Below are 15953 nucleotides of genomic sequence, written 5' to 3' on the forward strand. Positions count from 1 at the left end.
AGCGAAGCTCGAGGAAAACTGTGAGCTTCGAGGAGCAGATGATGTCCAAGGACAAATATCTGAGCATATTTTTAAGGTCAAATGGAGGCTATTGTGTTTATTATCCTTCAAATATTTTTCGCAACATGGGGGAATCTCGCGGGAATCGGCAGGATCTGCCATTCTGTTTCGTGGACGAGATTTTATGTCTCGACCAGGTGAGCATTGATAGCATCATTTACCGGCTTGAACTCTGTCAGCAATGGTACTGAAATTTATGTTTTCGTTATTTAAATTCCTTATATCCAGGCCAACACGAATTGCTCTCATTGAATTACAACTGTAATATTTGCCGTCGTGTGAGCGAGCTTCGAGCTTATTAATTAAACTCGTTTAATAGCTTGTTGATGGCTTTTTCATTTCGCCAGACTGAAAGAAAACCATAAATACTCTTAAATGAGATGGCTAAAACTTTTCGCCTTTCATATTTTTCAGTTTTACCACATTTTTAATTCAAGGACTGTTAAAAAGAGTTCAAACCAAGAGAAAATGTCGCAAATACGAGCTTGAGTATTTTAACATTTCGTTCACGAACAGCTTACCGTCAAAAACGTTTAGAGTGTATGTTGTTTTCTGGTACTGGTTTATCGACCAGCAGGTTTATCTCTTCTTCTGTCACAAAAGCAAACCGTTCCCCCATCTTGACATTCATTTTAATTGCAAACTTGACGCTCCTTGAAGTTTTTGAAATTGGGGAATATCACTTGGAGAATATCCTCGGATATTCCCCAGTTTTAGCTGGGGTATATTCGGTCACGTGAGGCGTTTAGACCAATCGCGCGCGAGCGAAAATATTTGATGGATTATAACAGCTCATATACCTTAGTTTGACCTTATATGGAAAACGATTGCCCCAGGTGTCGCTAAGTAAAAAAACTTTTTTCGGCGGAAAGCGAAAGTTTTTTCAGAAAAATGGAGATAAAAAAAAGAAAAGAAGGGAAATACCAGACAATGGCAACAATAAAAACCACAAAGTTCGGCATGACACCGATTTAATGGTATGTATCTCCGAAGTTTCCTTTAAAATCAGAAAAATTGCACGATTTTACGATTTAGATCACACAACAACAACAACATTAACAATAACAACTGGTTACCTTAAAAAAATTACAGGATGGCTTGCAATATTAAATCCTGGCGGTAAGAGGTTAAAACCGATCGAAGAAATTTCTTAAGAAGAGCTTAATGCCTGCCTTTCTGTTTCTAAGCATTTACGAGGACTCCAGTTACAACAGTTCATCCATGAAATCCGTACGAGTGGCGGCCATAATGTTTGTTTCCGTCGCTCGCCACCACTCAGCAAAACATTTGTACAAATGTGCACAGCTCCGGCTTACGCTTCTCGATAAGCTCGAAGTTTAAAAAACTTGCACTGAATGCTTGTCTCAGTGAGGTTGTACCTCGCACACTTGGACTCGGTCTGCCTTAAGTGTTTTAAAACGTCTGTGAGGAATTCAGGTCAGCATAAAAAATGCTATCGTTGATCCCTTCCTTCGCTCGGCACCACACAGCAAAACATTTGCTCAAATGTGCAAAACTGTTACGCTTCTCGATCAGCTGGAACTTCAAAAGCACTTAAATGCTTGTCTCAGAAAGGTTGTTACTCGTACACTTGACATTTCTTGAATTTGTTATGTCCGGCTGTGTCCGATCTACTTGGCTTTCGATTTTTCATTCAACTCCGTTCGCAAAGAGCTGCGCGTGTCATGTGATCATGAAGTTTCGCGCGCTTTGGTCGAAAGTTCAAGTGTGTCCCATTTTAGCTCTTGCAGCATTTCCGCCACGTTCGTTGTTCGATCGTAATGTCCAGTGACAAAGCGGGCTCGGCTTTGTCTTCATTTCTTCGTTTCCTTTATTAAAAGTTTTTTGTATAGCATGTTTTTTATTCTAGTAGATTTGATGAATCCTTTTGTGATCCAAGGTTTTTTTCTAGTTTTAGACTCTTTATTAGAATAAATCTTTTCAGGAATACATGTATAACATAAGCATAGAAATTTTTCCTGAAAATAGGAATAAGCATCGTCAACATCATTGATTGTCTTAAGGTATTACCAGCTTAAATTTTGAATTTCACTACACATCTTATCTATATTTGCCTTAGTAGCTAGTAGCTAGTAAGCTTAGTGGCAAGTACAAATGAATAGTCTACCGTCTAAGCTAGCATTTTTATGTCTGTGAATACATGAGGTTATATTTTCATGCTTGTACACACGCTTTAACTTATCTGAGATCCAGTCTTTCGACATGGTAATTAGATCTCAACATCATGATTCAAAATGTTTATGTACAGGTACCCCGTGCTCTATGAGAGATTTTGGCCTTGACCTTTACGTTGAGTGTCGTAATTTGAGTTTCACGGCGACCAATGCGAAACGGCGAAATTATAAGGATTTGTATGGGAAAAAACGATTCCTACCTCAATTTAAAACACCAAGGAGTTTTAAAAAAATATATCCCTACCTGTCCTTTCTCTTTCGTGGATTTTGGAGTGATTAAGTGCAATTTTAGTGAGTTTTAGTTCAATTGCTTTTCAATCCTTATAATTTCACCGTTAAGCAATGGTCGCCGTGACGCTCAAATTACAATTAACACTCACCCAAAGGTACCTGTGGTTTATCGCTTCAGCACGATAGCATCGTATATAAAAAATACCTTTCTAGTTGCTAGCAAATGGCAAGGCAAGTAAAAGTAAATAGTATGCCGTCTTGAAAGCACGTTCGGCCTCAAAGATTAAAAACGTCCCTAAAGTTTGTTACCAAACCTTTGTTAAAACTTTAGCTGTTGAAAGAGATTATATGTTGCGCTATACATTGATGCTAACGGGTCTACATTATGTTATCTTAACACCACAGACAGTCCAAGAGTTTGCGTCACTGGAGAGCGTGTAATAATTAACTATTACATGCTCTCTGGTGACGCGAGCTTGGGCTGCCTATGAGAACACAACAGAAATCCGGCGATACCTGAATTTGAAACATTGGAAAACAGCGAGTGAGCCATTCGCTCCAGTCTTTTTACAAGTAATAAGAGAAGACTCGAGCGTTCTTCGCAAATGTTTAATGTCCATGTTCTTGGTGTTACCTTTTTCAGCAACCTTCCACCAAAGTAACGGGTTTTTTTGCTCGTTCGCAGGCTACAATAATCGTCGCAAATCTTGAAACACTTGCGTGATTTTCTCCTTCCCCAATGTTGATCAAATCTTGAAACACTTGCGTGATTTTTTCCTTCCCCAATGTTGATTTGGGTATTGCAGTCATCTCAGTGCTACTAACAATACGCGTGGCTCAACATTGAGGAAGAAGAGGGGCAGATTTGAGTGAAAACAAAAGTGAGAAGAGTGAATGTAAGAAATTTTTGAAAAAATTCATGAAGAACAGGTTCTGTTTCAAGGATTTGTGACACTGAAAGTATTTATGTTATGAGGTTAAAAAAGAATTTCGTCGAGCCGTTCGAGAGATATACAGGAAAGCGCAAAAAGTCAAAATTCTTTATTATTTTTGTTGTCATAGTGATATCGATTTTACCTCAAACTGACAAGGATTTTGACAAACTTCACATTTAGTTAATGGTGAAAATTTGATAGTGACTGGAGAAGGATAAAATCACTTTTAATGCGATTGAAAACATATCGGTATGGCCTCCGAAAAACTGTATTCAATCAGTCCAACCCCATTGAGCTTGTCCGTCCATTGATTACTCGTCCTCTTTAGCCCCCAACTCTAATGAGCTGGCCACAAAAAATGCTTGCTAAAATCCTGAATTTGTTGGTTAATCGAAACTTTCATTAATTTTGCAAGAATAAAATATATTTGTGCGCTGCAGTTGGTTTCGTGAAGTGCAAGTTACTTATTAGCATTCGTTAAACGAATTTTACATAAAGAAATCCGAGAAATTGAATTCAGTTGAATTTGGCAAGTTCCACTTCCGCAGAACTTCCTCTTAGGTATGATTTGTAATGCTGTTTCTTTAAGTGATTTGATGTAAGTAAGTAAGTAAGTATTTAAGTAACTTGGAGACTTTTTAAGAAAACAAATTTATTAAATTTCACAAAGTGCCTCACTTTAGTTCTTTGCGGGCTTGTTCTTTTTACCAACATTTCCATCTCGACCATGTTCTGCGTTTGTTCTTTCTTCTGTGTTTATTTTTTTCTTTTTTTGTCAAGTGATGCTTAAGCTGCCCGTCATCCTATTTTCAAGAACACCTTGAAGATAAATGCGGCCATTTCTGAACTTGCAACAGAGGCAACGGTGAATGAGCCTTTCACTTCAATCGTCCTACACGTAAGACTCGTAAGAACAGACTTGTCGAGCGTTCTTCACAATTGGAAGTTCAATGTCCGTGTTCTTGGTATTACCTTTTTCAGCAACCTTCCACCAAAGCGGCCTCAAACCATTTAACACCACGAACAACAAACCCAACACATCCGTCAAAACAGCGATCCACAGGGAAGCTTTTCCAAGAAGCGCTACAATCACGATGGCTACTTTGACAACCACAGAGAAGGTGATGTTTTCAGCCACTACACGGTAACAGAAGCGACCAAGTTCAACCAGTTCTGGAATTTTGGCCAAGTTGTTACTCATCAGAGCTACATCCGCAGCCTCCACTGCTAAAGCTGTTCCTCCAGCGCCCATTGCAATCCCAACATTCGCTGCAGCGAGAGCTGGACCATCGTTGGCGCCATCACCGACCATACCCACAATGCTCTTGTTGCTATCATGTGATCTGGTAACATTGCAGCGGCGCCACAAACAGTAACTGCGGACAAAACAACTGCTGGGTTGATCATTATTAAACTTCTTGTCACAAGTGCGTTCTAACCCCGTTTGTCTGTCTGTGATCCATCTTAGCTTGTTCTGCGGTTTCATTTCAGCAATGTACTCGTCCAAGCCTAATTCACCCTTTACGGCCATGGCTGCTTGCGAGTTGTCACCTGTGATTACAGCAGACCCGACACCAAGATGTCTTAGCCAATCAACTGTGGCCAAACTGTTCGGTCTGATCCTATCAGCAAGAGCGATCATCAGTGCCAGTTTACCGTCTACACACACGAATATCACTGTCTTACTCTCGTTGCACCACATGATGTACTTGTCTTCCATGTATCTGTTCAGGGTTTTCCCGGCGATGTGATCAAGAAATTTATAGTTGCCAATCTGGACCAGATGCCCATCAACGATACCGGAAATGCCTTGTCCTTCGTGAAGCTCAAAGCGTGACACTTCAGGTAAACCGGCGCTTTGCCATTTGACCATTTCGGTATCACAACCAACAAACTCGCTTACTATGGCCGCTGCAAGCGGGTGACTGGACTTGCTCTCTAGTGCTGCGGCCAAGCGTAGGGCAGCTCGTTCGTGCACCCCAAAAGAACATTCGATGTCAACTACTTGAAAATTTCCTTCAGTCAGAGTTCCTGTTTTATCAAAAGCAAGAAATTTCAGTCGAGCAAGCGTCTCCAGATGAACTCCCCCTTTAATCAAAGCTCCTTTCCGCGCAGCCGCAGTGATGCCACAAACCACGGTGATCGGGGTGGACATGACCAGGGCGCAGGGGCAAGCAATAAGCAGAATTACAAGGGCTCGTTTGCCCCACTCTTCTAGCTCTTGTGAATACGTGCCTACATCCGCCGCGCCAAGAATAGCAGGGACAATAACAACTAGTGCTGCTGTAATCACCACAGCCGGTGTATAGTACTTGGCAAGCCGATTTATAGCAATTTCAGTCCTTGATGAACCAGTTTGAGCTTCTTGAACGAGCTTCGCAACCTTGGAGACTGTAGAAGAAGTTGAATCAGATGTTGTCTCAACTTCCAGGTAGCCATTTTGATTGACAGTGCCACTAAGGACTTTTGAACCAACGGTCTTCTCAGCAGATACAGATTCTCCAGTGACCGAACTCTCATCTACAATAGCTTGGCCGGTCACCACAACACCATCCAATGGAATCAACTCGCCCGGTCTGATGGCGATAGCTGTTCCTATGGTAACTGCTTCTACTGGGACACATTCACCTGTGCTTGCTAATATCGCCACTTGAGGTGTTTTAAGCATGAGACCAGAGATAGTCTGTTGAACCTTATACATGCTGAACTCATGCAGGGCTACAGCAAGTGAGAACAAGTATACTACAGCTGCGCCTTCAACCCACTCCTGAAGGGCCAGTATTCCTGCAATGGCTATGAGCATCAGGATGTTCAAGTCTACTTTGCAGGTTTTGACAGACACGAATGCTTTCTTTAACACTGGAGGAATACCAAACACGATTTCTGCGATGGCCACCCACTGGAACCAGGATGCCTCAGCAAAGAACGCAACAACGGCTACTAACAAAAGGATGGTTTGGATCAAAAGATAGATTAGAAAAGACGACAACTTAGGAGGAAAGCTTTCACTCCCGCCATCTGGCTGATTGGAACCTGTTTCCATTATGCTCGCTCCCAGGTGCACGCGGTTGAGTGTGCTGGCTAGCTTGGTGGGTGATGTCACTTCCGGATCATGACGCACGTACACCATGCGATAGATGAGGTTAACTGTAATAGACTCCACGCCCTCCAGTGGTTCCAAGGATTTTTGAACGAGTTTGCTCTCCTTTGCGCAACAAATGTTCTGCACTCGCAATTTAGTTGTCTTTTGGCGGTCCAACGGCTTCTTATCACTGCTCTCGCTGTCCTCTGGACGTGACGTCTTCCTTTCTTCGGTACACAGATGTACGATGACACCGCATTCCGCAGGTGAACGAGAGTGATTGACATCTGAATCTTGGTTTCCATGGTAAGACTCGATGCACTCGCCCTTATCTTCGGGTAGTTCGCCAGGATAGAGATCACACTTGTATTCTACACTCATGATTGGTGCGGTCTGTTAAAAAAGAATTCTCAAACTCATTAATAATTCATAATTAACTTTCTGGAATATCGACTTCTTTAGAATGTGAAATAAAAGATGCCAAGCGAGAATTGGTTCTACCCGTCACACTTTATGACGCCATCCAAATTCGAGTTGATTGATGCCTTAGAGACAGGTCTGTAGTAAGTGGGTGGAAAACAGACCACCTGAAACGAGGTCAAACTATTCTTTGTTTTAAGCTTCTTGTGGTTACCATTGATGAACAGCTGCTCTTTTAATAAGCATAATGTTAATTTTAATTAATCACACCGAATAGCTTCCGCAGGCAACACCTTCAATTCGAGGAGTAAAATATTGGTATTCAGTTCCAAGTGTTAACTGACGGTGAGAAAATAAATATCAAACTTTCACTCGCCGGAAATTCGCTTTAACTAGAATGCTTAGAGAAATGTATTTGAGCATAACCGACATTGTTTGTGTTGGACACCAAGATTTTAATTATGCCCTTGGCGCTGATGGTGAAGGGTATTTCAGAGGATTCCTCCAAATAGGCAAATCAAATTGAACGCGACACATTTCCATTATCGAGAACATCTCTATCCGGCACACTAAATAATTGTTGTTTAGATTAGTCTCAAGGAAAGAAAATGTCTTGGATTCAAAGAAACATTTAATTTGTTGACTCATAAGAATGTCCCTTTTAATACGACGGGGGTGATAATTGGCCAAGAACATCAATTTTAATAAAGTAGCAAAACGAAATTTTACCACAATTGTGTCTGATCTCGCAATCTGATTGGCTAATTTTCCGTTGTCGATAAGAGTCTAGACAACGCTGCTCGCGTCAACTTGTCACACAATGCCCAAACATGGATGGGTAAAAAGGATTTTCCGCTCTAGTTGTGCAAGAAACGGGAACTCCGAAAACAGTCAAGAGTTGCTCAAGCAACATCCACCCACGGGTGGTTAACATCTACGTGAGGGAGGTTCGTTTTAAAGCACCACGTTTGTATCGTATGTGTTATACTGGCAAAATCGTACACGTAGAAAGCTTATTTGCAAGCATTAAAACTTACAACCTTGCAGGGGCTTTTCTAATCGCTGACCTGAGCTTCATTTTATTTATTACCAACTCATAACATACACCTACAGGAAGTTAACATCTACCTAAGGGAAGTACAGTAGCTTACAGTGTACATTTTATGTATTACGATAGTCAAATCATACGCAAAGAAGCTTACTCTCTAGCAGGGAAACTTGGGATCATAAGTAGTTTCTCTATCACTGACTTGAATTTCATTTAATTTTTACCACCTCATAACATCCACCTACAGAGGGTTAACATCTACCTAAGGGAGGTTATGATGCTTATAGCACCAATTATGTATTATAATAAGGAAGAATTGACTTGAAGAAACCTTGCAAATCTTCAGGGGCTTTTTTTATTTTATTCAATTCACTACCGCCTCAGTTGTTCAATTGTGACAAGGTTACCTTTAGTTAACAACCCAATTAATAAAAGCCAAACCTTTGCTTACAATTTTGATGGTGGTTCCGGTAATTGACTCAACAATAATGTACAGTTTCCTTGTTTGAAGTCATCAGAGTCTCCAAGAAGCAATTCCTTCTTTTATGACACATTATCTAGATGTGGGGCTAACTGAATGGCCAGATGGACCAAAAATTAAGGTACACTTAAATTGCAAATTATTGCATAGCAAGGTTTCTATGCAAAATTCGTTTTCTTACACTCTTGACACATTCTTTAAAAATTCATCCCATTAACATTGATGCCTTAAATTAAAAATTAAAAATACCTGTGACTTAATTTTGCAAGATTTTTATTCCAGTGAATCTACCAGGCCCCAGTTGTTCAAAGGCCGGATAACTTTATCCGCTGGATAAGGCACTATCTAGGGTCTAAAATATACTTCATGTAAAACCTTTTCCAAGGTTTTCGTACACTCCCAAACTTAACTGTGGTTAGAGTGTGCATATTCGCTTGTACAAGAGGAAATACTGAAATCTTTGCACAGATTTGAACTGACAGATAGCGACTTATCCACTGGATAAAGTTATCCGGCCTTTGAACAACTGGACCCAGGTCATTATATTGGGCACTTGGGGTAGGCATGTGCATATAAATGTACATTTCTAGTTAGAATACAACTTAAATGCTTTTAACCATCTCTAGCTAACTTACTTATGTTAAGGCTCCCAACACAACAAACGTATGAACATTGAGAGAAACAACATGCTAAATGGAGAGAGGAGTTGGGAAGGGGTAGTTTGTGAACAATTGGCAGGACTTATGAGTGTGATTGTTCTCTCACAATCAGTCCACTGTGATTGGTTGTGATGCACAACAAAGGCAACATTCTATTCATGCCACTTTTTTGGCAACACTGTCAGTAAAGGGAAAATTTAGCATAATGAAGATAACAATCACTGTAAAAAATGTTCTGTTGTTACAGTTTAACCATCATAGATCAAAAAAGTAAGATTACTGAGTGGTGGGTGGGGGGAGTAATAAGATCTGGGTTTGGAGAAACAAGCAGTGCGTGGCGCCCAAATGAAAATTCTACAGAAAATCCTCCTCGCTCCCTATTTAGGGTTAAAATAGCAGTAAGCCAATACCTGAGTGCCACCGGACAAGTAGCAACTTCCAGCAACTTTTGCAAGACCATCAGGTACTTTTGTGACAGCTACCACTATAACATATACCATAGAAGTTTTTACCACAACTGTTTCTAATCTCGCAATCTGATTGGCTTAGTTTCCGTTGTCGATAAGAGTCTAGACAACGCTGCTTGCGTCAATCAGCACGGGGAAATTTTGACAGTTATTGTAAAAATTTTCTTTGACGTTGATATTGTGGTAAAAAACAAATCGAATGTGGTTTGCCGTTGTCTGTACTCTTATCGACAACGATATTCATCATCACAGTGGTCAAAATTTGTTGTGGACTCACGAGGCGCCCACAACATTTTGACCGCGCTATGATGACGAATGTCGTTGTCGATAAGAGTACAGACAACGCCAAACCATATTCGATTTGTTAATTACATCAACTAACTCAATTGCTTCTTTGCAGCTTTAAAACACTTAAAAATACCAACTTTTCATTAGGGCTTCCCTATTACAGCATGAGACTTTTGAGACAGAAGAGGAAGACCTTTTCAAGAAGACCAATTGATGGATGAGCTCCCCAAGGTATAAAATGTTGAAAACACAGTGAAATTTTGACGAGCCAAAGTACCATTTCAATGCAATGGTCAATTTCTTTTGGGTTACTATTGTTTTTGTTGTTGTTGTTTTTTTAATATGTAATTAATATTTTTATTGAAGTGCACCTAACCCCCCAATTTTTTCCCTTAAATAAATCTTTGCACCTGTTCGAAACATTGCGCTTTTTGGCGCCTTTCAACCAAAATCTTGACTTTTTAAAGGCCATAAAGCTAGTAAGGGGCGTGGGTCTTTTCCTTACTTGACATCACAAACTGATTTGCATTAGTCTTTGCTAAAATACATGCAAAGCAGTTTGTGATGTCATGTAAGGAATAGACCCATGTCCCTCACTAGCTCTGTCATGGGACAGGTGATGGCTAGATTTTGTAGACTTTTACAGCCTATAAAAAGTCAAGATTTGGTTGAAAAAAGGCACAAAAAGGCTCAATGCGTTTCGAACAGGTGCAAAGATTAATTTAAGCAAAAACCAAAAAATTGGGGGGCTAGGTGCACTTTAAGTAATAGTAATAATATTAATATTATTTGAATATTTCAATTTGTAGAGCACCTAAGCAGAAGGAAGAAGCCAAACTTTAATCAGGCAATGAATTAGTGTGCATGAAAATTGGTTATTTTGTCTTAGTACATGATTATGTGGACCGCTAGTGGGATTAAGCCATCTATAAATAATAATAATAAATGATGATTACTGTTATTTTTATCATTGTTATTATTATTATTATTATTATTGTTATTGTTATGTGCAGTGTACAAAGTATGGATGCATATAAAATTAGCCACATAGCTACAGCGACACATTTTGCAATTTCTGCCCACGAGGGGAAACAGCAGATTTTCTGTAAAGTGGTCACCTATGGAAGGTTAAAAAACAATCCAAAATTTTAAACTATAATCTCTAAAAGTGGTCGCTTACGAGAAGTGGTCGCCTACAAGAGGTTCCATCTATAGTGATTTGACTTGAAAACGTTTGGTAATTTGGAAAAGTGTTCGCTAATGAGAGGTGGTCACTTACGAATGGTGGTCGGGAAGGGAGGTTTGACTGTAAAATAGTAGTTTGTAGCCAACACAGACTACACTGGGCCATTTATGTTCATTTGATGATTACAAAGTATTTTACAGCCACTAAGATTTGTTGTGAGAGGTGTTATGGGTTCCATAGAAACATTGCACTGGTGCATTGAAATAGCATATAAAATAGCATTTATTTTTTTGTTTTGTTTTTTTCTTGGTTGACCCCATTAACCTGTAACTTATACATTAAGTTTTGATAGTAGTGACTGTTTATGGCTGTGGAAGTGATAAATCACTCTTAAAAATATAACCCTTAATATGTCAGAATTCATGAACAATTTTATAATAATATTTATCACATTTTGTGATCACTTACAAGGGGTTTGACTGTTTACTACAGTACATTGACAACATTGGTTTTATTTTATTTATTTTTAGAATGTACACACTGTAATGCCTTAATTTACTGCACAGAAAGCTGAAGCAACAGCTACTTCAAAAACACCCATGACATTGTGTACAGCAGATGTTGTTGAACTGTTATTGGCAAGCTTGTCACCTCTTGTCATGTTGCAAAATTGGGTAAAATTTGATATTCATGTTTGTAGGGTTAATTGACAGAGGGTCTTTCATAATTATAATGATGGAAGGGATGCAAATGGTCATTGTTCCTCACTGACAGGAAATTATGTAGATTGGTATAAAAGTACCACTTAGAGTGCAAAGATATAAAGTGACCAATAGTTTTTAGTTATGTTTAATTAGGAGAAAGATTCTCACAGTTATTTATTTGTGAAAAGAAATCCTGAAAAAATAACTGTGATGGTCTTTCTTGAACTTAAGCTTCGTTCACACTTGTGACATAAGCATAAGCATAAACATTAGCATAAGCATAAGAATGTGTAGTGTGAACCGGTGTGACATAAGCATAAGCATAAGCATAAGAAAAAGGAAACTTTTTCTTTTTCTTTTTCTTATGCTTAAGCTTATGTCACGTTATCACAAGTGTGAACCGGTGCGACATAAGCATAAGCATCAGCATAAGCCGTCGTCCGCCATTTTGCAACTACAACTCGCCCCATTCTCCCGCGATCAAAGTCTGAAGCCCAATACGCCTGCATATGTCGCCTTTCTTATGCTTATGTCACAAGTGTGAACATTCTTATGCTTATGCTTATGTCACAAGTGTGAACCAAGCTTTAATCTTTCACCTGCAGTTTAAAAATATCTCTTTCATACATCCATATTCAGTTACAGTTATGATTGCTAACCTTTAAGGTCATTAAGTGAAAAAGATATGACATTAAGGAACTATTATTTTGTAAAAAAAAAAAAACACTATTATTTTGTAAGTCAACAAATCTGTACCTCAAGTAAAGCTCAAAATGAAATTGAGCCATTCCATGAACCTTTGAGTGTGTTTTTGAAAAAATCCAAACTACCAACCTAAACAGAATATTTTTCATTTCCATGTTTTAGCTCATGACGTGTCATTGTTATTAAGTAAGCTCTGTGTTTCTAAGTACAGGTGGAACTTTGTCACGAGTTGGAGAACAAGTCATATTTGAACAAAAAAAAGGCATGTCCACAATAGTCTTGTGGTTTAACTTTATGCAATTACTTCTAGTCCCCCACCCCCCCCCCCCACAACCCCCCACAAATCCTTGAGATGTTCATATGCCGAGAAATCAAAGTAGAAAGAACTGTGTTTTTTACCCGAACGAGACCTAACAAACGTTCGAAATCTTTATTTCACCCGACATCGTCGGCCGTTACTACTTAAAGACAGTGAATGCAGGTCAATTTCCGGTATAATCGGATCTCGGATCGTGGCTGCTGCGAAGAATAATCCGATGACGTCACCTCCCTTAGGCCGATGTTATCTTTTGGCGACCCGCTTGTTCTTTCTTTGTGTCACGATTTCGGTCACGCTCTGAGATAAACATTTTCTTTGACGTTGATATTGTGGTAAAAAAACAAATCGAATCTGGTTTAGCATTGTCTGCACCCTTATCAACAACGATATTCGTCGTCACAGTGGTCAAAATTTGTTGTGGACGCACGAGGCGCACAACATTTTGACCACTGTGATGACGAATATCGTTGTCGATCACAGGTGACCCAAGCTCAAGCTGTGTGGCGGTGATCATCCGGCGTAAAAGCGGTCACGGCGCAAATCAGGCAAATTTAGAGTTTGCATGGGAATATTTACGATCGGGTTTACGAGGTACAAATATTGGAAAGTGCTAAATAAAAGTGACATACCTTGCTTGTAAGGTGTATTGCCTATTGTCTGTTTGTTATTTTGTGCTGATTTGAGGCCATTTTAACGAGTTATCACTTCCTAGGTTTCTCACTCCTATAAACTCGTTAGAATGGCCTCAAATCAGCACAAAATAACAAACAGACAATAGGCAATACACTTTAGAAGCAAGGTATGTCACTTTTGTTCAGAACTTTCCTATTTTTGTGCCTCCTAAACCCGATCGTAAATATTCCCATACAAACTCTTAAATTTGCGCCGTGACCGCTATTACGCAGGATGATCACTGCTTGCAGCTTGAGCTTGGGCCGCCTGTGTGTCGATAAGAGTGCAAACAACGCTAAACCACATTTGATTTGTTAAGCGGCTTTCTAGAACAACGCTTTCATTGAAGACAAGTGATCAATACGATAATCATACTAGGTAAGGAGTGAGAAATACTCTACAGGCTTGTCGGTCGACACCAGTATGGAAGCGCTTAGCTGAAGAGCACGTGCACAACGAAGGGGTACTGGGACAAAGAGAGGGTAAGGAATAAACGGTTACTCCTCAACTCATTCTCCCATTTGTACATCCTCTAAAATTGGCTTCAGCGAAAGTAATGTTTGTTATTGGAGATTGAACTTACCTTCAAGGGTCTCCAACGTAAGTCGTTTCCAGAACCTCCACAAAATATAAATTAAATCATCCATATGACTAAACTAATCGAACAGTGTAAAACTCGCGTCGTGATTGGTGGAGCATTAGACTCACGATTGACGTCATCGAGTGGTGTGACGGCGCACGTGATTAGAGTCTAGAGTCCAGTTAGCTGGAGTGGGTCAACAAAACTGTTCTCCCTCGGGGAGAATAATAAAGTATTGTATTGTATTGTATTGTAACCAAGCAAATTACACACTAAACGTTTGATATTTTAGTCAGTCCCAAGAGAAAAAAAACTTCTTGGATTTAAATTTAGTTAAACTGATTAAGTATTTAGTGAAGCTATCAGAATGTCTCGTCACGAATGGGTGATAATCAGCGAAGAACGTCGATAAAGAGCCCAGCAGCGCCCTTCTTCCATTGGAAACCAGAGATCAATTTTAAAATGTGCTTCACTCGAGTTGGTGTGACGGCGCACGTGATTAGAGTCTAGAGTCCAGCTGGAGTGGGTCAACAAAACTGTTTTTTTAACAGGAAGGGTATCGAATGGTATTTGCGAGCATGCGAGCAGTGTGTGCACGAGCAGCTGTAAAAATCTTCTTGGAAGCAGTGAGCACTTTAGAAAATACAGATGGCGAGCAGCGAGTACTTCGAGTACTTCGTGAATTTACCGCTAGGCGGAATCTCTCTTTTATTACAAGGATTAACGAAATCTCTAAAGGCTGGTTTCCATATGATCGCAGATCGCACTGAATAAGGTCTGCGATCGTGCGGCGATCGTGATCGCAGAAGATAGAACCATGCTCTATCTAAGGGCTGGTTTCCATATGATCGCAGATCGCAAACAATCGCAATTGATCGCAGGAGATAGAACATGGTTCTATCTTCTGCGATCACGATCGCAGAAGTAGTTTCCATATGATCGCAGACCTTATTGCGATCTGCGATCCGCGATCATATGGAAACCAGCCTTTAGATAGAACATGGTCCTATCTTCTGCGATCCCAGACGATCGCAGACCTTATTGCGATCTGCGATCAAATGGAAACCAGCCTTAACAATCGAGCATATGTTAACGAGAATGCGAACATGCGAGCAGTTGGAAAAATTTTGCGAGCGCGAGCAAGCGAGTTTTTGCGAGCAATTCGAGCAAAGGCCAAATTTTGCGAGCACTTTTAAATTGAATGGGACCATTCGATACCCCTAATAGGCCTTATCACGGTTTTCTACTCCATTTCGACGAGTAGGCACTGTAGGCAAACAGGCTTAAAATAACAGTGTTTGTATGGAAATCCGATTTCAAATAATTTTTGTAGAACATCGTTCCTGAAAAATTCATGAATTGGAAACTTTTGGCACTAGGAAAAGGATTTTAAGATAGATACATTTCCCTGCGGACTATTTTTAGTAGCAGTTCACGGCTGGTTTGCTATGCAAACAAACGTATGGAAATTTCAAAACACGATTGGACGCTTTCTGGCGCAGCTACATCCCTCCAACTTTTTTCTTAAAATCCTTTTCTTTTCTCAGACGAAGACAAGATCGGTGAGTACCAGGGTCCACAATTGGGTTTATCCCGCTTTCCCGCCCGTTTTTTCCTGTTAATCCCGCCATTTCGCCCTTTTTTACATGGGGATCCCGATCTCGCCCACCTTTCAAAGACGTTTTTGCGGTAGTTATAATTTGTTAAATGATAATTCACACAGAAACTTTATGAAAATAAACATTACAGAAAAGATCATGAAAGGCATCCCTGTATGCAATGGGTAGCAGATAACTAACCAGAAATGATTGTTATTTTTCCTTCTTGAGACGTTTCACTGTTTTTTTTTTTTACTATTATTATTCCACGTACCAGTGAAAGAAAGAAATTGTTCACTCCCGTGTTCCTAGTCCTGTTTTTT

At 39.8% G+C, this 15953-nt stretch overlaps 3 protein-coding genes and 1 long non-coding RNA gene across 4 annotated transcripts in view; 1 reads left to right on the forward strand and 3 right to left on the reverse strand.

Moving 5' to 3' along the window:
* LOC146461899 (uncharacterized) overlaps positions 1-15953 on the reverse strand; it is a 115282-nt gene that overhangs the window by 29651 nt on the left and 69678 nt on the right. The window lies entirely within an intron of this gene.
* Positions 1-15953, reverse strand: part of LOC146461900 (uncharacterized) — an 84435-nt gene that overhangs the window by 26501 nt on the left and 41981 nt on the right. The window lies entirely within an intron of this gene.
* LOC146461902 (uncharacterized) lies at positions 2536-14099 on the reverse strand. Its single transcript, XM_085086300.1, has 2 exons — positions 14036-14099; positions 2536-6896 (listed from the first exon to the last, which is right to left on the reverse strand). Exon 2 carries the CDS (start codon positions 6882-6884, stop codon positions 4314-4316), a length of 2571 nt encoding a protein of 856 aa, XP_084942426.1. The 5' UTR covers positions 6885-6896; positions 14036-14099; the 3' UTR covers positions 2536-4313.
* Positions 6905-13426, forward strand: LOC146461903 (uncharacterized). Its single transcript, XR_014857291.1, has 3 exons — positions 6905-8755; positions 9098-10097; positions 10676-13426. It is a non-coding gene; the product is annotated as an uncharacterized LOC146461903 (long non-coding RNA).

This window comes from Pavona decussata, unplaced genomic scaffold, assembly GCF_977016875.1.
Source record: "Pavona decussata unplaced genomic scaffold, jaPavDecu1.1 SCAFFOLD_193, whole genome shotgun sequence".
NCBI classification, from domain to species: Eukaryota; Metazoa; Cnidaria; class Anthozoa; order Scleractinia; family Agariciidae; genus Pavona; species Pavona decussata.

Excerpts from the sequence above, each read along its gene's own strand:
- LOC146461902 (XM_085086300.1), bottom strand. The coding sequence starts at position 6,884 with ATGAGTGTAGAATACAAGTGTGATCTCTATCCTGGCGAACTACCCGAA.